Below are 24,345 nucleotides of genomic sequence, written 5' to 3' on the forward strand. Positions count from 1 at the left end.
TGGAGTGAAACATGGGAACATGCAGAGCACTTTGTCATCAAAGTATAAAAGTGCTGCAGATAAGAACAAATAAGTATTAATCAGTAACACCACTGTATTTTGTTGCTGCTTCCTGTTTAATGAATGCCTTGTTCATGAAAGAAGCAGGAGAGATCTGAGATTATTTGAGGGGAATTTTTGTTCAGTGGAAGGCAAAGGAAAGATAAGAACAGAATCAGTTAAAGTCAGAGGGGGGGGCAACTAATATGGCTTTTGAGGTATCAGTGATGCATTTTGTATTATTCATGGCAGTGACTCCTGTATGGCTTGCAAGTTTTCTACGTTTTCATTTGCTAAATTAGGTGGGACACCACATAAAGAGTAAAGTAGTCAGTGAAATGTAGAAAGATTGAGATCATCACGATCAGGCAAAGCTTGTAGATGCCTTTCCACAAAATGTGGTTAGCTACAGCACTGATTTTTATGTTAATTTACTAGTGAATAATTTAAAAAGACCTGTTTACTTTTTAATAAAAAGGAAAGATATAAATTGGCTGAGTGTTCCTAATGTTACTTACAGCTGCCATTGAGCAGATGTTAGGGATTCTTAGTGGTAGGCTAGACTAAAATAAGTTTTATGAATAAACAAACAATTTCCTTTTACTACCAACTCTTTCAGGCTGATTCTCTCCCAAATTCACTGTGAATGGCTTTTTGAAGTCTCCTCATAAATAATTACCTTTCTTGTGGCACTTTTTTCTAGGCACTTGGATTTTAATTACAGTGATGAACTGTTTTAATAAGTTGTTAAATAATTTTATCTTTTTAGGAGTGAATCCATTTTCTATTTCTCTTTGACTTCATCGGTTCCTGGGACTTTAATCCTTTTAATTCTTGCTAATTCACTTTATAAATTCATGCTGGAGAAGTAAACAGCAAGCAGCAGCATCATTTTCTTTTGAACTCTGTGCACGTACACCCACCTCAGCTTGCTGGTTATCAATGGTCTCCTGTTACTAGCAACCATTTTGTTTAACTCAGTCATTTGGATCACAGTAAGTATGAAAAGATAGGTAATTAAATGGAGACAATGTGGTTTTGCTTTGGGCTAATGTCTGGGGGCCTTAAAGCCCTCGTGGCAGTGAATACAGTGTTTAGTTCATAGATAAGGGATATGTAACACTGCTGTACTTCACCTCAGAACAGCATCTTCCTATGTAAATACTTATCAGATACCTTTGTGCGTGATTTGATGTTGGGAAATGCTGAACACAGAATTCCTCCTGGCTTTTTTTGCTGTTTATGCCAGAAGGAAAGGTGCAGATGGGGTGGTTGTGATGCTGACACTGTCCCTGCCTCTGCAGTTTGGCACGTGATAACTCAGCACAGCACAGGGGATGTTCTGCTTGACCACCTCTGTTTCTGAACACCTGAGTGAAGAAGTCATTGTTTCTTGGTTTGAAAAGACAGGTGTTTGTTAAGGAAGGCAGGAACCTCCCCTGAAATGGAAAATGAGAATCCTCCTCCCTCTGAATTATTATAATTTTGAAATTAAAAGGTTCTCAGGCAAAGATAGGGGAGTAGGAATAGCAGTTCTTTAACAGGAAAATTAAAATGCAATAGTACAAGCAAGGGAAAACCACTGACAGACTAGGAGCTGCCCCTGTGTGCCAGGGCGGTGTCCCAGCCCCATGCCATGGGGGCTCAGCCCTCCTGCAGTGCCAGCTGTGGCTCTGCTGCAGCAGGGATCCTGCACAAGGCGGGAGTTTTCCTCTGCAGCTCCAGGGCTGCTGCAGATGGGCCTGGGCTCCCTCTGGCCATGCAGGGCAGCACAAAGCTGCTCCTCTGGCAATGCAGGGGGCAGAGGCTGCTGGGGTGTCCCAAACCTCAGATTGTACCCAGGTAGGAATGCTTGGCTCCTCCCCTGGGCGGAGCATCTCCCCATGGGATGCTGGGATTGGATCAGCCATGCAGGGACACTCAGTGGCCATGGACAGGAGATAATTAATAATTAATGGCCCATTAACAGAAGATATCTGGAGGGAGAATTGATTGTGGAAAAGAAAAAGAAAACTGCCCCATGAACAGAAGAGAACTGCCCCACCTCTGACAGATGGCAAATAGAATACACACAGGTCTTACAATCCAGGACACATCGATACCAGAGTGAGGCTCTGAAATATTGCTGCAAATTTTACATAGATGGGTTTGCTTTATTTTTTTTTTCCCTCTGAGAAAGATATAAAATGTGCTATCTCAATGAATAGTGACACTTAATAACTTGCAACTAAATACCTATGAGGATATATATACATCTAACACAAAGAGAGTTTGATATTCAATTTCTTTGATTCACAGTATTTCAGTAAAAATGCCAAAGTTCAAAATGATCATATATATTTAGTGTAAGTTTTTAAAAATGTAAAACTTATATATAAAATATAGACTCGAGGACGGGAATATCATCTTTGTTTTGCCAGTGGACAGGTGAAATAAGCATTTCTCTATCGGTTTCAATATTTTTTTTTTAAATAACCAACACCCATGCAGTTGTTTAATCAGGTTGTTGATGCTTTTGGTTTGAGATGCTCACCATAATTGCAGTCTGTGGTAAGATCAGCACACAGGCTGTGGACAAAGGGAGGTGATAAAACCATCCCTGGCATATTAAATACCTTTTTATGAGTTGCTCCCTTTTTGTGATGGTACTTACTGGTCTTTTTTATTTCCTTCATTCAAGTAGTGCTCAGTATGAGCTTATGCCAGAAAAGTCTGACTGAATTTATCAGCAACACACCTTCATAAAGCATCCCTTTGAAATAAAATTGTTAGTTTTGCCATGTAAGCATTGTTAATAATGCAATGGGAGGAAAAAAGGATTTCTTAAAAAACCAGAAGTGTCTTTCTCTGACCGCCAGCAGAGAGGTGCCTCCTGCTTGGAGTGTGGCTGCACAGTCAGGGGCTTTGGTTGTTCTTTTCATTGAAGGGAGCTGGCAGTTTTTTGGTATTCAGGCAGCCTGAAGAGTTGGAAGCATTGCAGAACAACCCTACTGACAGTAGTGAACACATCTGGAAGTTCTCATGTACACTGCAGGCTGCACATGTGGGCTTTTGCAGTTTTGCTGCGTGCCAAATTATCAAGGTGGAGAAGGGAAAAGGAAACACGCTGAGGGGCAAAATTTTTTGGGAAGTGGCAACTTTAAATAAGATTGAAACCCTTTAAAAACAAGCATTGTGATGTTTTACATGTATAGGTAAGGCCATCCAGGGCGTTTTAAGGCCCTTGGATATTTGTTGCACCAGGAGAATCCAGGAAGTCCATGATAAAATCTATGTGTTTGCAACTTGTTGGTGTTGAAGGTGTTCAAGTGTCATAAAAAATAAGCTAAAAATGCCTCACATTTTCCTGGTAATTATGTGGTCACCAAAGTGGAATATTCATCCCTCAAGAAACCCTCAAGAAATCTGTTCTGCCTGATTTGTAAAAGCCAGGTGGGAACAAACAGGTCACACATGAGTCTGGTGAGATCTGTCTCCTTATATTTTTTTTGATTTTCAGGCAAAGCCAGAAGCCAAAACATTGACCCTTCCAATTGCTCAAGGAAAAGACCTTTGATCCTGGAAATTCCCCTGGTAGTGGAGCCTTCAGCTGTTGTGGGGGACATGGGGAAGAGGGGCTGGTGCTGCTGTTTGCCCTCTGCATGACAAAGGAGCTGCATGCTGGATGGATTCTGACTGCAGCATTAAGACATGGACTTTTAAATCTCAAAAATCAATCCTGCCTTTCTCTGGGTTAGCGTAGGAACAGAATCTTAAACTGCTTTAAACATCAAGTGTTGAAAAACACTCAAAATGACATTGAAGTGTCATGATTTTGGCTGCATTATGGATGGTGGATTTTTTAAAATCTTTAACATTCATAGCGCCTTCTTGATAAAGTAGACTGATTTTCTACTTGCTTTATTCAGTGTGGAGTATTTCCAAATTGATTTTAAACAGCTATTTCTTCAATTTGAGTAATTTTGTTACAAGCTAATAGACAATACGTAAATGTACCTGAGCTTTAATGTTAACATGTTTGTTTCAAAGTTGTTATCAACGTTAAAAAGCACAAAGCTAAATGTGGTTGCTAAAACATGGAATGCAATATGCCACGTAGTGCTGTGATTCTAAGCCATCATGCATATTTATTATTTTCTTCCAAATTGCACTGCTATTACTGGTAGATAAATCAGAGGTTTAGCCTCAGTCTGTAATATGTCATGTGCAGGACAACATTTTGAGAGGCTGAGATGTATTGATCCAAAACCAAGAATGCCAAGAGGGAAAAAGGCTGACCTGGACCAGTGCTGTTTTAATGATATCACAGTTTCAGCTAGTTTATCATTGTTTAGGTTAATTTAAGTGTGAACAAGGAAATGATGCAATGAATTCCAGTGCTGGTAAAGGAAGCTTAAAGGGGAAGATTTTTAGATCAAGTTTCTCCCACAGCATTTTGGTTTTTCACCCATCCTATCCATAGCATGTGGCTCAGTGCTGAGAGTGCTTGTGTTCAGTCTGAAAGGAGAGGCCAAGCTTTATGTTTCTTCTTCAGTAACTGCTGGAGGAGTGGATGGATTTGGGAATTTGGGGCCAGAGCTGTGCCACCAGCATTGCCTCCTGCCCTGGGTGCACCATGCTAGAGAGGGAGGTTTCTACTGATGTCTCTTGTATTTTGAGTCTTGCTCAAAATCAGGAGTGTGGCAAAAATACCCCACAGAATGGCTTGTAGGGGAAATCAGCACTGCAACTGGGTAAGCTGTTTTTTCCCAGTGATAGTAAGGTTAGGATCAGTTGTTGGGATTCCTTGATTTATCTATTCTTTCTGCCTTTGGCTTGTCATGTGTCATTAGGCAAACTGCTTCAGCAGCTCCAGTAGTGCCATCTGCAAAAAGAAATAAGGTTAATGTAGGTCATATACTGAGTGCAGTATGTGGCAAACCCTTTTAAAGAAGAAAAAATGGGATCCTGGTAAATAAACATGATATTTAACAATACAGGGATTGCTTAAACTTCCTTGTTGTCCCATAACAAGTCACTCCTGCTGCTTCCTCTTTGGAGAGGAAGAGGAATGGCTGTTCCAGCAGCATAGAATTCCTGAACTCCTGCCCCCTGGCATCTCCCAGCCCTGGCAGGGATTCCATCTGTCCTCTGTACCTGTAGCATGTGTCAATTATTTATCTCCTCTTCCTCCATGCCACACAGGGATTGGATTGGATTGGAAGGAATGCTCTAAAAATAGCTAGTGCCTATGCTGTTCAGCTGGGCAACAGAAGGTGGCATGGCTCTTCCTGCTGAACCTTCTAAAGAAACATTTTAAATGAGCACACAAGAAACTAATACTAATTAATAATGGTATTCTATGGAGACCTGTGGTGGAGGCTGCAACAGTGCATTAGCAAGCCATGCATAATTCAGCAAGGCTGAATTCTTTCAGACATCATCTGCAGGGAATTTTGCACAAGTATGGACTTGATAATTTGTCCCTTTGTGTGCATGTGTAAGTGTTCCTGAGGGCATCGTTTGGCCTGCAGAGCCCCTGTTACTGGAGGTGCTGTTCAAGAAAGGGAGCATCCATTCTGAGTCTTAGAAACCAAGCTGGGATGATAGGATGGGTTTTCAGAAGGTTGTCCTCCTTGTAAACAGATACTAAATGTGGACCCCTGTAATGGGATTTTTACTTTTTTCTCCTCTGTGCAGGCACTTTTTGAAAAGAAGTTGCAAAAAACGGGCAGTTCTCAACAGACCAAGTTATAAACCAGCATTTTTCAATGGCAGCTGAGGCACAGGCATGTGAAAAGATGCATTGGCACCTAACCAAGTGGTCTGGCAGTGTAGCCTCATGTCATGGAGCTAAATCTACCTGCTGAGCTGCTGCTAGAGTGAGTTGTCAGAGCTTTGTGTTCTCTTCTCCTGCATGGCAAAGTTAAGCTAAGGGGGAATGTATTTTATCTTTTTGCTGGAGCAGGATAAAGACGTGTAAGTGGGACTATTAAGAATGAGGACATGTAAGTGGGACAATTAAGGATGACTCAACTGACAAGAATTAGCTGCTACATTAGCCTTTTATATCTTGCCCTGCCTCTTATTTTCAGAGGGTTGTTAACCTGGTCACCCCTAGTAAGGCTAATTTGTGTGTGAATCTGGAGACCCTTAGTTTGGGTGCTCATAAAATAGAAAGATGACTTGCTAATGGGACTTCCTGCACATTTGATAGGATACTATTTTGTCATTGCTGCCTTGTCAGCAGAAACAGCAGGTGGGTTTGCAGAATGCCACTTTTTGCCACCAGTCCTGGAAGGATTTGTGTTCTCCCTGTGCCACTGCATATTGTTATGACTCAGTTGCAGCAATGAAGATGTATTTGTGCTCATTGCAAATACTTACAGAGTAGCAGGGCATAATTGTCCCTCTGCAAGCATCTCTCTCTAAACTATTGTTTCAAACTGCCAGCCACATCTTTGTTCTTTATTAAGACTAAGGCAGCAACACACAGTCTGTAGGTATCAGGAGATAATCATTCCCCAAGGGCATTCAAAACACTTCACAACCAAAAGGTTGTGATTACTCCACAATTGCTATACTGCTTATTATTCCTTATTGCTTAATTATGGAATCAGAGTGTATTTCCTGGATGCTGTCATCTGAATAAGATTCTCCACTTCTCATGCTCTGCTTCAGTGGGCTGGAAATCTCTGTAGATGCACAGGATAGCCATAGGGCAAGCCAGTTCTGAAAGCTCTGCTGACCTTTTGGGAGACCATAAACAGGGCTGTGTATCTAGAATAGAAGAAATATAATGGATTTTCCCTGAAGTGAATGGCCTGTTTGTGTGGAACCCACAACCTTGGTGTTCCTGCACCATGTTCTACCCAGCTGAGCTCATCTACCCAGTGAGTCTCACATGACTTGCTGCCGTTAAAGGAAATGTACTCTTGTGGCTTCACACTGGAAGATAAAAGTAGAAAGCGTGGTCTTTTCCCGGCCTAGAAATCCACCCTGAATAACTGATTTTGTGAAATCTTGGATTTAATGCTTCATTGAATCACGAAATCTACTCTAAGGAAGGGGAAAGCCATTCAGTGTGTATTTTAGCCTTAGCCTTGATTTTTTTGAGTGTATCCATTCACAGGAAGATGAGAAGATGGGTGATAAAACTCAGTTTTCTAAATCATCACCTAAATTTCCTGGTGAAACTCCTTCTGAACTTAATTCCTTAAACTTGTTTAAATTCCTTAAACTATTTCTTATTCAAGTTTTTGGAAACTTGAATAAGAAATAAACTAGGTGAATCTCCTTTATTATCACAAGGTTGGCATAAAGTTTGCTTAATGAGGTGCCTTTTATGTCAGCACTTGATTTTTTAAATGCCCCTTTTCATTGCTGAAATCCAAACATTAACAGCACCTTCCATTGTGGCTCTCTGTGCTAGTGTGGGTCCTCTGTCTTGTGCAAGAGGCTGCCTGCAGTCCTGCTGGCAAGCTCTTGTGCCATAAAAAGAATTTGTTCAGCAAATAAAAATGTATTGTTTTCATTGTTAGAGGATGCTACTTAATTGGCTGTATGTTTGTCTAATAATCACATCTAAAGCTGATTATTCTCATAATAGCCTTAAGATATTATTTAAAAATAAATATATAAATGCACAACTTTTGTACTAATACTAGTTTTTAATCTCTTCTTGTTTCTATGAAGTCTGAATGAGATTTTCAAAATTGAATAATAATTTGATCCGTTAATCTTTTGAAGCTAGTAATTTTATTTTCCCCTCTTTGCAGTCTCTGAGGCTCGCAAATGAATAGAGCTTCATTACTGGAGTCTGCATTTAATAACCATTATCCATTATCTTGTAATTAAGACTCCCTGTAACGAATCATGAGGACAATGCAAAAATACATAGTACATTTCTTTAATGAACTGGAAAATGTTCATCTTGTTCTATTTAGTAATGAGTTGCTGAATAGTCGTTAAATCCACTGGAGAATAGAACTAGATGGATTTTGAAGACTATCTTGAGTTTGTGGTTAATCTATTAGAATTAAAATTTCATCTTCTATTTTTATCAACAGCTGATTAGAAGTCATTCTGTTTGACCAAATTGATTAGAGGACCATATACAAGGGCAGCTGTTGTTTAATGAAAGTTTTTAATGAAACTGTACCATAGAGACTTGTAATTATAAGACTTATAAAAGCTTTGACTTACCTTATAGCAGAAAAAAATGAGAAGTATTGCACTGAAGGACTTTAAGTGCTACATTTCGAAAGGGAAATTAAAAATATAATTTGGTGATGTTGAAGTTACACTTGCACTGCTCCTTGTTTTAATGCGACTATCAGATGTCCGTGGTGTCTCTCTGGAAGGGAGCAGCTCTGAAATGTGCAAGTCAATTGTCTCTCCTGTGTGCCCCATTCTCTGCAAAGCCCTATCAACTATTAATTGCCTCTTTTGCACGTTGCACTTTCTGTGGAGTTGGGACCTTTCCTGAAAATTGCTGTTTCTCTCCAGAATGGGAGCTGTCACAGGAGGGTGCAATTGAATCACCATGGGGTGACATGGTGCCTGGTCAGGAAGCCTACAGAGAAAACTGTGTGTTCTCAAAACCCCAGAGCTGGTGGTGCCATTTGGTTGTGTGTTCTCAAAACCCCAGAGCTGGTGGTGCCATTTGGTTGTGTGTTCTCATAAACCCCAGAGTTGGTGGTGCCATTTGATTGTGTGTTCTCATAAACCTCAAAGTTGGTGGTGTCATTTGATTGTGTGTTCTCAGAAACCCCAGAGTTGGTGGTGCCTTTTGGTTGTGTGTTCTCAAAACCCAAAAGCTGGTGGTGCCATTTGGTTGTGTGTTCTCAAAACCTCAAAGTTGGTGGTGCCATTTGGCTGTGTGTTCTCAGAAACCTCAAAGTTGGTGGTGTCATTTGATTGTGTGTTCTCAAAACCCCAGAGTTGGTGGTGCCATTTGGTTGTGTTAAAGCCAGAGGAGCACGCCTGGCTTTGTGCTGCCTTGCCCCCAGCTGTGTGCCCATCAGCTGTGCCATCAGGGGGGCTCTCCCTGCGCTGTGCTGCAGCTCACACCACGTAGTCAAGGCAACTCCTTGCTTGGAGCCAGTGCTGAAACTTCCCTTCCCTCCTCCAGGGGATGTTGTAGAGGCATCATCGTTCACATAAGAGGCAAAACGGACCCCAAGCCAAATTTGAAGTGGAAGCAGATGCAGTTCCAATTGACTTAAGTGGATGATGCGCTACTACATGATGTTTGAATTATCCCTCTTCTTCTCCCAATTACTTTTGATAATTAATGATCCCACAGTACACCTTTTCTAAGAAGTAGGTTCCTAGGGGTGAAGTGCGTCCTAATGAAATTAAAGAAGTTTTGTCATTGTGTTCTGTCAATGCTGGATCATGCCTTGCAAGGCACATTATATTTTTTGTTAGTTTCTTAGCTTTTTGTTACATTGTGCTTCAGGATTTCTTTCAAGCCAAGGCAGAGCAGCAAGAATACACCAGAATATTACACAACTTTTAAGGTAGGCAGTGGAGAATATTACTCACCAGTGAAAAAACAGGAAAAAATAAGCCAAGGCTAACTCTTGTTCTTTAAAGAACACAGATGTTTTGACCTTGTTGCTGCATTAAATCAGACCGTGGATTTAAGTACAGTAACTTGCAATGTTACAATTGCTAAATGCATAAAAGAGGAGTTTTCCCTTGGTTTACAGTGCTGCACAGCTGGTTTAGTAAACACATGAGATATCTTCCCTTCTCTTAAAAACAGCTGCAGGAGATACAATAGCAGACTGTCAGACGTGAGACCGAGTAGAAGCGAAGTTAAATGAAAAAAACCTGATGCAAATAATTTCTATTCTCAAAGATCCTTGTGGAAATACTAAAATGTTGATTTATGTACACCACAGGGACATATGTGTAAAGGAATGCTTCAGAATTGCTGTGAAGCAGGAGGGCATCTTTGAGGCTGTGAACCTGTATGTGCAGAGGGACCCTTGTTCTAAAACTGTTACAAAACATTTTATTTCCTTTCAGGTTCTGATTTTATAAAGACATCTACAGGAAAGGAGGTGGAAAACGCGACCTTTCCCGTTGGCATAGTCATGATGAGAGCCATTAAGGAGTACTACTGGCAAACTGGCTACAAGGTAGGTCTCATTTCCTCTGTAAAAATTAACCAAAGAAATAAAAATGTAATAGGACTGATTTGCTAATATTAGTATTTTTTTTTTTTACTTTTGTGTTTCCTGCCTTGAAGAACTGTAGAACTGTGATTTCATTCCATAAAATCTCATGCAATCAAAGCCGTCCCTGCTGCATCTGAATTTGAATTTTATCATCATTTAGGTGGTCATGTCCATTAATAACAGGGCTGATAGTGGCTGACATGCTCCCAAAAACATCAGCAGAGCTATACAAATGTAGAGCCATCGAGTCTGTCCAATGTACACATTGTGGGTTTATCCTTTGCTCTAAGCCATAAAAACCCCTTCTAACTAACACACCCTTTGCCTCCTTGCTTAGCCAGTAAGACTGGCTCAGCAATTCTTTTCTTCTATATCAAAACTTGCTTCCATCTCTATTCCTTCATCAGGCTCTTCATTCAGAAATCTTTCTGCCAAGCACACACATCTGTGAGACTTTTTTGTCAAACTTTCATCCTTCCCAACAGTTCCCACTCCTTTCCCCTCCTGCCTCTTTCTGTGCCACACAATAATTGGAGCGGCTCCAATGGTCTTGTTTTTGTGGGAGCACCATCCAGTGATGTCCCTGGGACCAGCAACTCCCCTGGGCACCAGTGCTGGGTGCCACAATCTGCATTAGCCCAGCTTTGTCCCCATGATTGGATATAAATGTTGAATTCACCTTTTGCTTTCAAAGGAGGCATTCACGGTATGAAATGTGTTATTAAGAGTAAGTGCTTGTGTCCCTGTGCATGTGTGTGCCAGTGAATTAGATGTAAACTGACTTCATGCACTTTTATTAACTGAAGACAATATTATCAGTGGCAAGAAATTTCTAAATGGTTTCTTTAACAAACTAATTTTGCTGCTGTAGGGATGCTTTCTAGCAAGGCGTTGCCTGGGAAAAGCAGGTTAATGCAGAAATTAAACTTCTTCAAGGAAAGGAACAAGTTGCAGAGTAACATTTATTGACTGATAAGCTGTGGTGGTGATATGAAAAGTGTGCAATATAATGGGAAATAATCTTTTCCTGTCATTATTGAAGGACATACATAAATTGGTTTTTCTGTTGGGAAAACCCCCAATCCAGAAAAACTTATTACTTTTAATAATGTAAGGTGAAGAGAAAATTCTTGAGGAGATGAACTTATTAAGCAAAATAATGAAATACTGTGAAACAGCAGGAAAGTGGTAGCTGGACTTTGTACTGCTCTTGAATTAAATTCCAACCCCCCTCCCTTTTTACGTTTTTATGGCAGCCAGATGTGCTGTTTGGAAAGCTGGTAAATGGAGGAGAGGACAGGCTTGTCTTTGTCAGCTTTTTTGCAAAGAAAAGAGCTTTAAGAATCTGCTGAAAGGGGAAGGAGTTCTGAATGATGGTTTTAATTCTCTTATTAACTCTGTTTCACTTGTTTTTGCCACAGATTATCTCAAAGAAACGTCGTATTTCTAGGAAGAAATCTAAATTCAAATTTCATTAGAATTTCTCTTCCTGGGGGAAAGCACATTCCAACTGTTTTTGTTTATTATCTAGAAGATGCTTTTCCAGTTGCTGGGCTTTAAATTCTTTTTGGAAGTCTAACATTAACAGATGTATGCATACACTCACACATCTATTTGTCCATCCACAAAACCACCGTTTTCGTGGCTTGGATTTATCAAGCTTTTCCTGCTTTTGTTCCTTTTAATCTTATTGGAAATATGCCATTATTACAATGCTCCAGCACGAGAGAAGGATTTACTCTGTGTTTGTGGGTCCTGAAATCACTGTATAAAAAAGATTACCAAACACATTTTAAAAAAGATACTTTCTGATTCCATTATTATGTCCATAAGGCACAAAGAAATCCTCAGTGCAGTGAGGTTTTGGGAGCTTGAATACAAAAACAAAATGATAATTCTTCCAGAATGTAAAGGCAGAAGGAAACATAGGAAGAATCAATGTGTGGTTCAGATTTACCTCTTTTTTATACAGGAAGAATTTTTCCTTAATCCCCTTGCTTTTCAAGAGTTTAGTTACCTGCTACAGGCCAACATTTTTGCATTTTTGATGAGGGGTTTGATAGCCGAGTGTCACAAGCTCTGTCTTGTGTTTAAACGGCACATAACCAAAGGACTGGCATTAGGGATGCATGCCAAGTGCACAGCAGGTCCATCATGGGATTCCAGACATGCTTTACCTCAAAAATAAGTTTTACTTGGGGTTTTGTGCCTTTGCAGATGTGGCAGTTCACCTTCAGATATGACCCACATCCAACACAGAGGGACTGAAAGCACACCCAGCCTGTGGTGGGGGACAGACCTTTCAATTTTTGATAAAGACAGACATAATTTAACTCCCATTTGGAAAATTTTAACCTCTGGTAGATTTGAATGCACAGCCAAATCATGTGTAACTGTGCTGCACAGGCTTTTCATAAAACACAGCCAGTTCTCACTGCTGCCCATGAGCCAGCCACCTCACATGCAGCATCTTTAGAGTTGTGCTATTGTTGTATATTTATTGTTCTGTGTTTGGAGTTGTGATATAGAAGAATAATATATGTGTAAATTAACAATTGCTGAGCCAATCTTGCTGGGCAACTAAGGAAACAAATGTTAAGTCAAGTTGGAAAGAGGTTTGATGACTTACAGCAAAGGATAAGCTGACCACAAACAAAAAGATGTCTTTACCAAGCAGAAAGATACCACAGGCAAACAAGACATGCCAATATGGCAGGTTGAAAAAGATGTAAGAATTTTCAACTGCAAGAAAACTGAAAAACAACTTCAAGCTTAAACTGTAACATACTAACTCATGTGATTGGATAGTATTAGCCATATTATGGTAATGATAGTAGTTATGATAGGCTATAGGTAAAAGTAAAGGTATAGATTAGTTCTTGATGCTCAGCAAAGAAAAGTATATAATGCAATGTAACCAGAATTAAGAGGGTCTTCAGGCTTGGCTGCAGCTGGAGATGACTGCTGTAGGCACAGGCTCTCACCCACGAACCTGGACTGCTGTAACCTCTTGGATCCAATAAACTGCATTTTGAAGAGCCACCTGAGGTCCTGCATGTCTCTCCAGGCTCTTACTCAGGTCCTTCCTAGGTAGAGCTGTTACATCACAGGCACTTTGAGACTGCAGCTCTACAAACATTGACTGCTCTTCTAGGCTTGCTGATGGATGAAAATGTGTATTCAACTTTTTTTTTTTTTTTTTTTCCTCTCTCTCTAAAGGTTGGATTTAAACCTGCAGGAGGCATTAGGACAGCCAAGGAAGCAATTACCTGGCTCATGCTGGTGAAGGAGGAGCTGGGAGTGGAGTGGCTGACCCCAGAGCTCTTCCGCCTGGGTGCCAGTAGTTTGCTGGGAGACATTGAGCAGCAGGTTGGTTGTTGGCGGCTCCACAACTCATGAAGAACAAAAGCAATCATTCCAAAAGTGCTGGCTTACTGCTTCTGCAGAAATGGAACATCCCTCTAATTCATTATTAGTGACAGGTTCACTTCCAGCTCAGTGTTTATTCAAGTTTGAGCTGCCCTTACAGACAGCTGGGGCTCTGATGTTGGGGCAGCTGATCATGGTCTAGGCCATGTTTGAAGTGTAAAATTTTACAAAATTTGGGCCAAAAGGGCTCAGTTTGTGCATGTACAGAGTCTTTTCAAATGCATGGCTATTGATGCTGGGAGCCCCTGAGGCCAGGAATAATGTGCTCTGAGTCCATGATTCAGAACAATTGCTTTATTAAAACTATACTATATTACGCTAATACTATATTAAATTACATACTAAAGAATACTATACTAAAGAAAGACCTGTGACTGTCTGAGACAGTCAGGACACAGCTTTGAGTGATTGGCTACTCACTCAAAACAACTTTCACCTGTGTCCAATTAACCAAATCACTTTGGGTAAACGATCTCCATAACACATTCCACTTGTGCAAAACAACAGGAGCACTGAATAGAGATCAGAATTGTTTTCTCTTCTTCTCTCTGTGCTTCTCACTGCCTTTCCCAGGAAAAGTCCTGGGAGAGAGAGCATTATGTCTCTCTCAGTTCAGAGAATGTGAATGCCATGCCTGGCAGTGTTCTGCTCTTCACTCCCAGCTGAGCCTCACAGATCCCTGTGTCACTGTGCCACAACTCTTCACAGTCTGTTTCCATCCTGTGGAGAAAGTCACATCTCATCCTACATATGGGTGCTGCTGACAGAGAATTTTTACATGTTGAAGAAATTCCCAGTGGGAAGAAAGATTCTGACCTGTCTATCCATGATCTACATCAGTGGCACAGGGTATCAGCCCCAAAGGATGCAGTGTAATTGGGAGCAGTGTAGTGTCATTGGAACTTCCAGAATATGAAGGCTTTTGGTCCTGACTTCCATGTTCATTAAACCCAGGAGAGGAGGTGATATTACCTTTAACCAAGAAAAATATCTGAGAGTCATAATCCTGTTGCTGCCGCTGAGAAAACATGAGGTACAGGGGCTTTGGGAGAGGACAAAACCACCAGCCTTTTCCCTTTCCTCACATTTCCTAGCAATTGAAATACTGACATGTTTAAAGAAATGTTCTAAGAACAGCTTAGAGATGTCAGGTTAATATTCATGTCTGCTGAAAACCCCTGGCTCACTCCTGCAATGAGAATAATATTGTCTTGCTCCCTCTGCCTCACTCTTGACCTAAAATTATGTCCCTGGTTATGAGAGAGCAGCATGAGCTTTCTCTTTGCCACTGCCATCACTGCTGGGTGTTAGGACACAGCCACTGATTGTGTTGCACCATTTGCTCTGATTCCCTAAGGGTTTTATCATTTATCTGCCAGGAATTGCACAAATGCCCCAGCCATGACCAAAGCTCTTGCTGTTCTGTGCTGTCTAAAAACATGGAAGATAAAATGTCCCAGTCATTATATTCAATAAAACAAACATACTGAAAGAGTCAGAACCAGATGCCAGAGGAAAGCATTGGCTTCTACCTGGCTCTTTTTGAAATCTTAGCTAAGAGCAGCAAGAGTCTTTGCTTTTTGCTTTTTCCTTCCAAACATAGCAGCAAAAACCCTTAGTTCGTATTCTACAAACAAAAATATATTAAGGGGTATTACATCATATTTTATGCACACACACAAACAAATATCTATCATCCTCATCTGGCATGCCTTTAATTTGTTACTTCCTTGACACTTGCAGCTTTATAGTCATATATAATTCCATCATAAATTTTCTTTTTTTCTTGCAGATTTTCTATCATGTGACTGGCTCTTATCCACTTCAGCATGAACTGGCAATGGCTTAGACACAAAACCAACTCAGGATTACTTTTACAAAAGAGGACTTTAAGCAAACAGCATTCAGAAGTCTTCTGACAACCAAGTGCATATGATAGAATTAAAGGCCTATTTCTCCCTTCTTCATAGTTCATGGCATTTAAAAATATGCTCAAGTCTGCTGGTTGTACTTGATCCAAAAGCAGGAAAAAAGCGGCATTTCTGAAATAGTTAAATAGTTAATACATACAGATTTGCAAAGTTAATCTTGCAAAGTTCCTCAGACCAGCCTGAAAAGCTTATTAATGGCAACACTGAAATACTATGAAAAAGATTTAGGTGGCCTGGTAACACTTTGCATTCTCAGAATATGAAATATGTATGGAATGTTTCAGATTGCTAATTAAGAGCTACTGATCTTGGAATGGATTTCCATTCACCTCAGACAAAATCTTCTGGCACAGATGTGTTGCACTATTAATTCTTCTGTTGATTCAGTCTCAGGCATTGTAAGGGGAAAGAAGAATGAAACTTGGCTATTATTTCTCTTTTATCAAATCTCTTCTGTAGCAAAAAAAAAAAAAAAAAAAAAAAAAAAGGCAACCGGAGCTCTTTTTTATTTTTTCTATTTTCCCCCCCAAACTTGGGCACAGACATCCATATTTAGGCCCTTGAATAAAAGTGGCTTGATTTCTAGAACAGCTGAGTATCCACAGTTGCTCCTGAAGTTAATGGGAGCTCTGGGTGATCAGAACAACTGAAAATCAAGCAGTCTCTATATAGGTGCCTAACTATGCATTCAGGGGCCTATTTTTAGGCATTTCACTCTTAAAATTTTTAGTCTAACTTGCTTAGAAGCTCCAATTCCTGTCTCCTGTCATTTTAAAACACATTCATGCAAATCTTTCCATTTTAATGTAGGGGGGTTGGCTGTCAGTTTGCAGGTGTCACTGCTAGGCTGGCTGAACTTCAACTTTGCCATTCCAAAAGAAATACATGAATTTAAAAGATGATCTGAATTGTGTCCTATGCAGGGTTCAATGCTTTAATGCAAAAAAAGGTGCTTTTTTCAGAGCACATTAAGAACAATACCCAAATCACCAACACCTTCTGAATATCAGACTGGAGCTGGTAGATTCATTTTATCAGAACTGCATTCTGCTCACTAACCAGAGTTGTACTAAAAACTTAATTATCTTATCATCATGACTAGTCTCACTGACTTAAGTAGGTCTCATCATGGAAGTGAGAGGAGGAGGAGGATTTTGCTGTAAATCAAGCTACAAGGTGCATTTATTACAAAGAGATTTATTATAAAGATAATAACTCTGTTATTTATCTGGCTGTACCACCTGAATCACTAGAGTGCTACAAAAAACCTTGGACAGATAGGAAAGCTGATTAGGGGGAAAAAAAATCAAGAAAAACAACATATATAGAAAGCAAAATCCTATATGAAGTGCTCAGGATTAAAAATGGGCCTTAATTTCTTAGGAAATAGTTCATCCAAGTCTTTCAGTCTTTTTCTGCTTCAGGTCTCAACACAGAAGGTGAGGCTGAGCTGCGACTCTGTTTTCACGTTTGTTTTCCTCTAAATAGCCCATTTTTACCATGACTTTTCCTTCTGATTTCATTGCCAATTTCATCAAGGAAAAATCCAAGTGCCTGCCTGCACATGGAGGGGAAAATTCTGCTGTGAGCTTTCAGAAATACAGAGCTTGTTACGAGAAGTCAGCTCCCCCCAGGTTTGTGCCAGTCTGACCCTCCTCTGCTGTGCCCTCCCAGCCACCACACACTCTTGGATTTTGCTGCTGTTTAGCTCAATAAACGTTATTAAGTGTTATAAATGTCCATACTTTCATAGTGGGAAGTAATGCCACTTGCAAACCACACTTTTTATGTTGTCACTTGTCTTTAGGACAATCAGGGTGACGATAAAAACGATTTTGTTTTTTGAGATGCTTTAGTTTGCAGGTGGAGGACTCTGTGTAGTACCTTAAAATCAATGAAGGTCCAACTTTGCCCCCTCACTGTGTAAGGTGAGTCTCAGAACAGCCTCACTGTCTCCATGGGAGATGTGTTGATGGAAGAAGTTGCCAGGAGAAATTCTGTCAGCAGTTCTGGTGTGCACGTGGGCTGCTGGTGGTGACTCCAGGGGTGACAGCTCTGTTTGCAGGGGGAGAGGATCCTGAAGAGTTGGGGAAAGCCACTTCCCTTCTCCATGAATGTTAAAACACTGTGAAATACTGTGCAACTCCAAACTTCTCTGTTTTCACAGAAGCTGGACTGGAATGTAGTTTGTACATTTTTTTCTGTTGAAACCTTTTGTCAAAAAAGATAAAAAGCAACAGGGTCTGTAAACACATTCAAATAAAGATGATTCTGGTTTGGAGGTTGTTCTTTTTCGGGGAGTGAGCAGAAGGCTCAGTGTTTCAGAGCAATTGGTTGTCTTTGTTTAACTCCACGGTGATTGAAGTTATATTCACATTATCTGTGGGCCGCCAACACCACCCAGAGCCTTGTGTCTCACCCCTCCTGCAGAGCTGCTGCTACCAGCCAGCAATTACCCTGCTGGCAGCCCTGGGGGTGTCAGGGGTTGAACATGAGCCAGGGATGCCACCAGGATCAGCAAGGGACCAGGTTTATCCAAGGGGCCATGATGCTAGGCTTGCTGCCCTTTACCCCAACCCTTCCCTGCCCTTTTTTCCATCTCTCCCATCTTTTTCCTGCTGCTCTTCAGCTGAAGTTTGTGGAGGCTGCAATTCCTGGGAAGTGTGGAGGGTGCGGTGCTCCATCGCTGCACAGACTCTGGGAAAAGTTCACATTCGGTTCTGTGCTTCAGGCCATTAGAAAAGGAACAGGCAATTATGCACTCGTGTCTAAATATATTTCAGAGTGTAACATATGTTTTGTGCAAGTCAGTCTTGTATACTAATTTATTATTTTTATAACACTTATTCATTTAGGATTTTAAATAGCTTCGTTTTGTAGACCACGTTACTTCGCGAAGAAGAGAATAAATTCAAGAAGAAAGTAAAGTACAAGCTGCAAATCTAGAATATTCTGCATCAGCTTATTTACTAGAAGAGGGAATTGTGTAAGAAGGTAAGCTTTTTTCCTGGTTTGTAGGAAACAAAGATATTAAATAGTAATTATATGTGAAGTGCACATATCAGCTGGGGCAAGCAATACTTTGATATCTTTATTTCATCAGTCATATAGTTCATTCTTTCATTTCCTTTGTGAAGCAGGGAACATGCATTATATACCATAGCACATGCCACTGGGACAGAAAAATCTGATCTACTTTTAATTTTATTTTGCTCACTCGGAACTTTGGCTCCTTGCCTCTCTTGGGGAGAAGAAACCTCACGAACAACAACAGCAAGTTTTATTCAAATCTTGGTGAGCTTTTGCTGAAATCACAGCTGGATGATATGTATTGTGTGGGGTAGGAGTAAAAGGAACTGCTTTTATTTAGATGCAACCTGTGCAGAAGAGAAAGAAAATTGTCCTTCTGGTCAGTCCTTATGTAACAGGGAGAAGAGTGTTCTTATTATGTAAAGACACCATTGGTAAAATTACTGATTGCCTGTTGCTATTAAAGTCACAGAAAGTCAGAACCACCCTAAATTAGGAGGTGAAAAGGCTTAGAAAGAAGCACCAAGAACGTTTGCAGCCCTTGCACTCCCTAAAAGCAGGAGTTAGTGGGTGATGGGCGCAGAAAAATACAGAAAAGCATTCCTGAGGCATAGAAGTTTCAGATCTCTGAGATCACAGGGAGCGTTTGAAAACACCGAATTGAGGAAGCATAAATTTAAAATTGCTTCTTTAGCTGAGATGAAAACAAAGGGCCTCCCAAACAATGTTAACAAACTGAGGAAGCCATGCTGGAAATGACTACACTTGTTTTTTCAAGCCCTGCTTTTTGTGTGGAAGGAGAAGAGGAATCTCAGACATCACAGGATGGGTTGGGTGGGAAGGGAGCTCAGCTGGGCCCAGCTCCCATCTCCAGCAGGGCCATCCCAGAGCACGCAGCACAGGATTGTGTCTGGAATATACCCAGTGAGGGAGACTCCACATGTTCTCCAGGCCATCTGGTCCATGCTTGGTCACTGCACAGGAAAGTTCTTCCTTGTGTCCATGCAGAACTTTCAGAGCATCAGTTTCTGCCTGTTGCCTCTTGTCCTCTTGCTGGGCACACCTGGTCCATCCTCTGACACTCTCCCCTCAGATATTAAAGACATTGGAGAGGTTTTCTCTCAGACAGCTCTTCCTCAGGCTGAACAGGCCCTTTGCAGGCTCAGCTGGTGCAGTACACCACAGTAACCACACCCTAAGATAAATAATGATCTGCCCAGAAAGATGAGGAAAAGCTTCATAACCTGTTTTTCTGATTTCAGTAATAGCATAGGCTCTGCTTTTATTCAAAGTCTTAGAGGAGTTCTTGTTGCTGACATCTTTTATGAAAAATCCTTTCCTTAGGATCTTTCCTCCTGAGAAGCTGAGAGGCCTCAAGAACAAAATGTAAACATTGATTATCTGCTGCTGTGGAATGCAACAGGTGCATCTGGGATTGGCCCATGTTGGATGTTTCTAATTAATGGCCAATCACAGTCAGCTGTCTTGGACAGAGAGCTGAGACACAAACCTTTGTTATTCATTTTTTCCTATTCTATTCTTAGCTAGCCTTCTGATGAAATCTTTTCTTCTATTCTTTTAGTATAGTTTTAATGTAATATCTATCATAAAATAATAAATCAGCCTTCTGAAACATGGAGTCAGATCCTCATCTCTTCCCTCATCCAAGAACCCTGTGAACACCGTCACAAGTTCTCACCTCTTTACTAGTTAACAAGACAAGCAAACGAGCAAAGCAGCCAACCAGCTCCCTCCCTATGCCTGGGCCAAGGCTGTTTTTGGTAATCCCATGGGTTAGGGGTCCCTGCCTCTGTCCCAAATTGGGGAGCTGGTGGAGGAGCTGGGTGGGTGAGCTGCGCTCTGAGCCTGCCAGCCCCTGCTCTCCCTGCCTGACAGGCTGCCCTGGGGCTGCAAAGTGCTGAAACTCTCTGTAGATTACTGATCCACTGAGAGCTCTTCTTTTTTCCAACCTAAAGCTCAGACCTGAGCAAGCAGCTCCTTAGGAGGGGGTGAGGAAGGCGTGTGCCCCGCGATTTAATTTAATTACACGTAAGATGATTAAGGATGTTATCTCCATTTCCAGGGGAAATGAAACATTCAGCCAGCATCATGTCAGAAGGCTGTCATGTCTTAGTGCTGGCTGCCTTCTGCAGAGTCTGGGGCTTTCTTCAAAGCACAGGCTGACCCAGAGAGTGATTTCTTGGTGGAACTTCTTTAAAGGCACGAATTGAAACAGAGCTAAGAACGACTATCAGGGCTCTGAACAAGAAGGGCTGTCACAGACGTATTTTCTGAAAAATCCTTTCATTAAGATCTTTTCTCCTGACAAGCTGGGAAGCTTCAGCTTCTCCATGTTTTGCTGCTTTGGAATGTGATTTGGAGAATTGTTTACCCAGCATGTGAAATTGTTTTTGCTTGATGACCAATGACAGCCACCTGTGTCGAAGCTGTGAGCAGCCACAAGATTTTCTTATTAATTCCATTCCTTTCTATTCCTTTCAAACCTTCTGATGAAATCCTTTCTTTAGTATATTTTTAATATATCATTTTCTTTTAATATAATATATATCACAAAATAATAAATCAACCTTCTGAAACATGGAGTCAAGATTCTCATCTCTTCCCTCATCCTAAGACCCCTACGAGCACCACCACAAAGGGCTTTGTGTTCTGCCCAGCACATGTCTGTCCAGTTCCAAAAAAACCCCATGGATGCCTCCACCCCGTGTGAGAGCAGCTGTAACGAGGCCTCTGGGATGGCAGGGATGGGAAGATGCAGATAAAGGAAGAACAGAGGGGCATAAAGAAAAGTTGTGAGAAGTGAGGGAGGTCATTTCCACTGCTGTTACTGCTTCTCTGAAGTGTAATCTTTTGTGATCTCTTTGGAACGGGAGGTAAATAATAAAACACAAGGGAGGGGAAAAAAAAATAATAAAATAAATGCAGCCTGTGAGTGCATGTTAAAACAGATGTCAGATTAAAAATAACTGAAAAAGAAATTCTACTGTAGGGGAAAAGCTGCTTTTTCCTTCAACATTTTATATTCCACCTTCATTAGGCGGAAAGTGAAAGAGCTGTAAAGGAAAAGGGGAACTTTTGTTGTTTCCCTCTGAATGTTAAGAAAAGCCTAATGCAGGCACAGAGGGGAGGCTCTGTGCTTCGTGGTGCTGGAGCAATTCTCAGGCTGAAGCCCAGAAGCTGCAGGGATGTTAAATAGATGCTGTGTGTGCCGAGCCCTGGGACCTGGAGCTTTAAACCTGCAGTGCTGCACATCCAGGTGGTTTCATCCTCTCCATCCTCCCTCCCTCAGTCCCTTCAGGGCTGACAAGTCCTCTAATGCTGCAAAGAAATAAACCCTGCAATCTGGTAGGATCACATCACCCAGTAATGTCCCTCTAACTATAGATCCAGGCACCAGGGACTGACTTCTAGTTGCTGCAGCACTTTAAAATGGGTTATTTCAGTGTTTGGTGACAGCAGAGTGAGGAACATCTTCACAGGCACTTATTTTTTTCCCCACATGGCAGCCCAGACCTCACCCATTCTTGGAGATAGGAAATACTCACAAAATGCCTGTGCCAGTCTGTAAATCAGTGTCACCTCAGCTAAATGTGCTTCAGAATGGCCCCCAAAACCTCCTGATCTGAAAAGCTGCTCTGCATCTGTTTAAAGCTCAAGGAGCTTTAAATAAATAGCTGAAGACATGCTGAGGGTGGACAGGAAGCCACTACACTTCTTGGAGAGCTGGCAAGGCTTGCTTGGCTTGTTCAGGTCGGCCAGTGAAATGGGAACAATCTTTACATGGTTTCCTCCTTTATTTCTGAGTGTGGAATGCAGCTTTAAGTGCAAAAGGCACAGCCCTGTGACTAATGCCTCAGCTTCCAGGAAGAGTCAGAAACGACAGATATCTCTGGCTGCTCTTGCAGGGTGGATGTCCAACATACTCAGACATACTTGGTGGCATCCAGGATGAGTATATCCCTACAGTGACTGAGAAAAATATCTTTTCTTGTCTCTACCATTACCCTGAGCAAATTCCCACAACTCCCATTAGTTTGAGACACTTTAAGATGAGGAGGTGAGGAGGAGGCAGCTGAGGCAGGAGGAAAAGGTTTTCCCAGCGGAATGAAGGCAAAGCTCTTTTGTAATTTCTGAAACATTTCTTAAGCTTGCCCTGACAATGCCAGGTAAGATCCCAGTGCACAATCCCTCAGAAGTGCTGCTGATGAGCAGCAGGATCTTGGCATTGTGCTGGCTTGGATTTGCCAGGGAGGAAGGAGCAGATGTGGCCCCAAGCAGCTCCACGCTGCCAGTCAGGGTGAGCGGGGGGCATTAGCAGCACACAGCTGCTTCAGAGTGTGTGTTGGACTGCAGGAAAAATCACAGATCAGAGAGGGTGGACAGGTATTCATGGCCACTCACTGGATCCCCCCTGCCCACAGGCTGTCCTTGGAGACACAGCAGGTTTGTCCTCAGTAGCAATGATCTCCCCATCAAAGCTGTGCAGGCAGAGGAGGTCTCACCTGTACTCCTCCCTCTGATCTAATTGCATTCACTTCCCATCCCTCCTTCTTTAACAATAATCCTCTTGACCTCCTGCTCTGAATAAACAAATAAATGCATAAATAAAAGTTACTTTGCCTGCAGAGAAGAATCTATCCACTCCTCATTGAGCATGTGTTCCCTGAGCTGCCTCCTCCAGTGGAAATTTCTTTGTTTAGTGTTAATTCCATTTCATTTTGCTGATGGTGGCTGCCATTGTCTCCATTAGAGGGCCTCAGAGCAGTGTGTTACAGTGTTTTAGGATGGGATTTAAACCTCTATATGTACTTTGGGTCTAATTTCCTGCTGTATAGCTCTCCTGAACTCAATGGGGTGTAAAACTGGTGCAACACACGGAGAGAGCAGGAAAAAAAAATGTGCTGTGCCTAAGAATACATCAGTGCTTTGGGTTTTGCTGACGAGATTAAGAAATGCTGAGGTGCTAAGAGAGAATTTTAAATACACGTGTGACAGGTGAGGCAGATGAGTAAGTTAATTGCTGCTTGTGTGTTTGAACACAGAGTAATTGGTCAATAGGGTATGTTTCCAGAGAACAGGAGTGAAGTGCATGAGCAAAGCACAAATAGAGCTTTAAATCCTTCCTCAGAAATTGCACTTATTCCAGGTAGAAGTTGGAGCCTCAACCACTTACAGGAGTCATAAACGTTTTATTCTCCATTATGCTTCAATTGTGGCACTGGTGAGCTAATTGCTTGGACTGAAATTTTCTGGGTAGGTGTCTTCCTCGGCTGAACTTTCTCACAAAAAGGATGTCAGAAGATAAAGCTGAATAAAAATAAGGGGTGGGCTGGGAGTTTTCAGCCCACACTTAGAAACCGGAGCAGTTGAGATCTATGAAATTCCAGTGTTTTGGAGCATGAACCTGTGGCAGGGGGGAGAATGATCCTGCTTGTGGTGTCAGTGTGGCACATGGAGCCAGCCAGAGTGCAATTCCATCAGCAGGCAAGAGCCAGGCTGGAGGGGAGAAAGGCACGGGTTAGAGGGGTGAAGGAAACAGGGAATGCCAGAGGGAACAGGTGAAGTGGAAGGAAAGGAATAGAGGGGGGGAACTGCAGAGCAGGAGTGAGGTGATCCAAGAAGAGTGGAAGTGAACCTGCCAGAAACACATGAAATATTCCTCATGTGGAGAGGAGGAATATCAGGACCAAAAGGAAATAGACCACAATCAATCTCCCACCTATTTA

At 41.6% G+C, this 24,345-nt stretch overlaps 1 protein-coding gene across 3 annotated transcripts in view; it reads left to right on the forward strand.

The window, feature by feature from the left end:
- DERA (deoxyribose-phosphate aldolase) overlaps positions 1–18,649 on the forward strand; it is a 45,453-nt gene extending 26,804 nt beyond the window's left edge. Inside the window, exons 7-10 of one of the 3 annotated variants that reach the window (XR_009114386.1) lie at positions 10,057–10,169; positions 13,428–13,577; positions 15,430–17,496; positions 18,424–18,649. Coding sequence is in view for 1 of the 3 variants with exons in the window: in XM_058023037.1 (XP_057879020.1) it covers positions 10,057–10,169; positions 13,428–13,577; positions 15,430–15,486 (320 nt within the window). In the remaining 2 variants the exon portion in view is untranslated. Of the gene's footprint in view, positions 1–10,056; positions 10,170–13,427; positions 13,578–15,429; positions 17,816–18,423 lie in introns of those variants that run through there. The other 2 variants (XR_009114387.1, XM_058023037.1) reach the window with 2 other exon arrangements.
- Positions 18,650–24,345: the final 5,696 nt, after the last annotated feature.

This window comes from Melospiza georgiana, chromosome 4, assembly GCF_028018845.1.
Source record: "Melospiza georgiana isolate bMelGeo1 chromosome 4, bMelGeo1.pri, whole genome shotgun sequence".
NCBI lineage: Eukaryota > Metazoa > Chordata > Aves > Passeriformes > Passerellidae > Melospiza > Melospiza georgiana.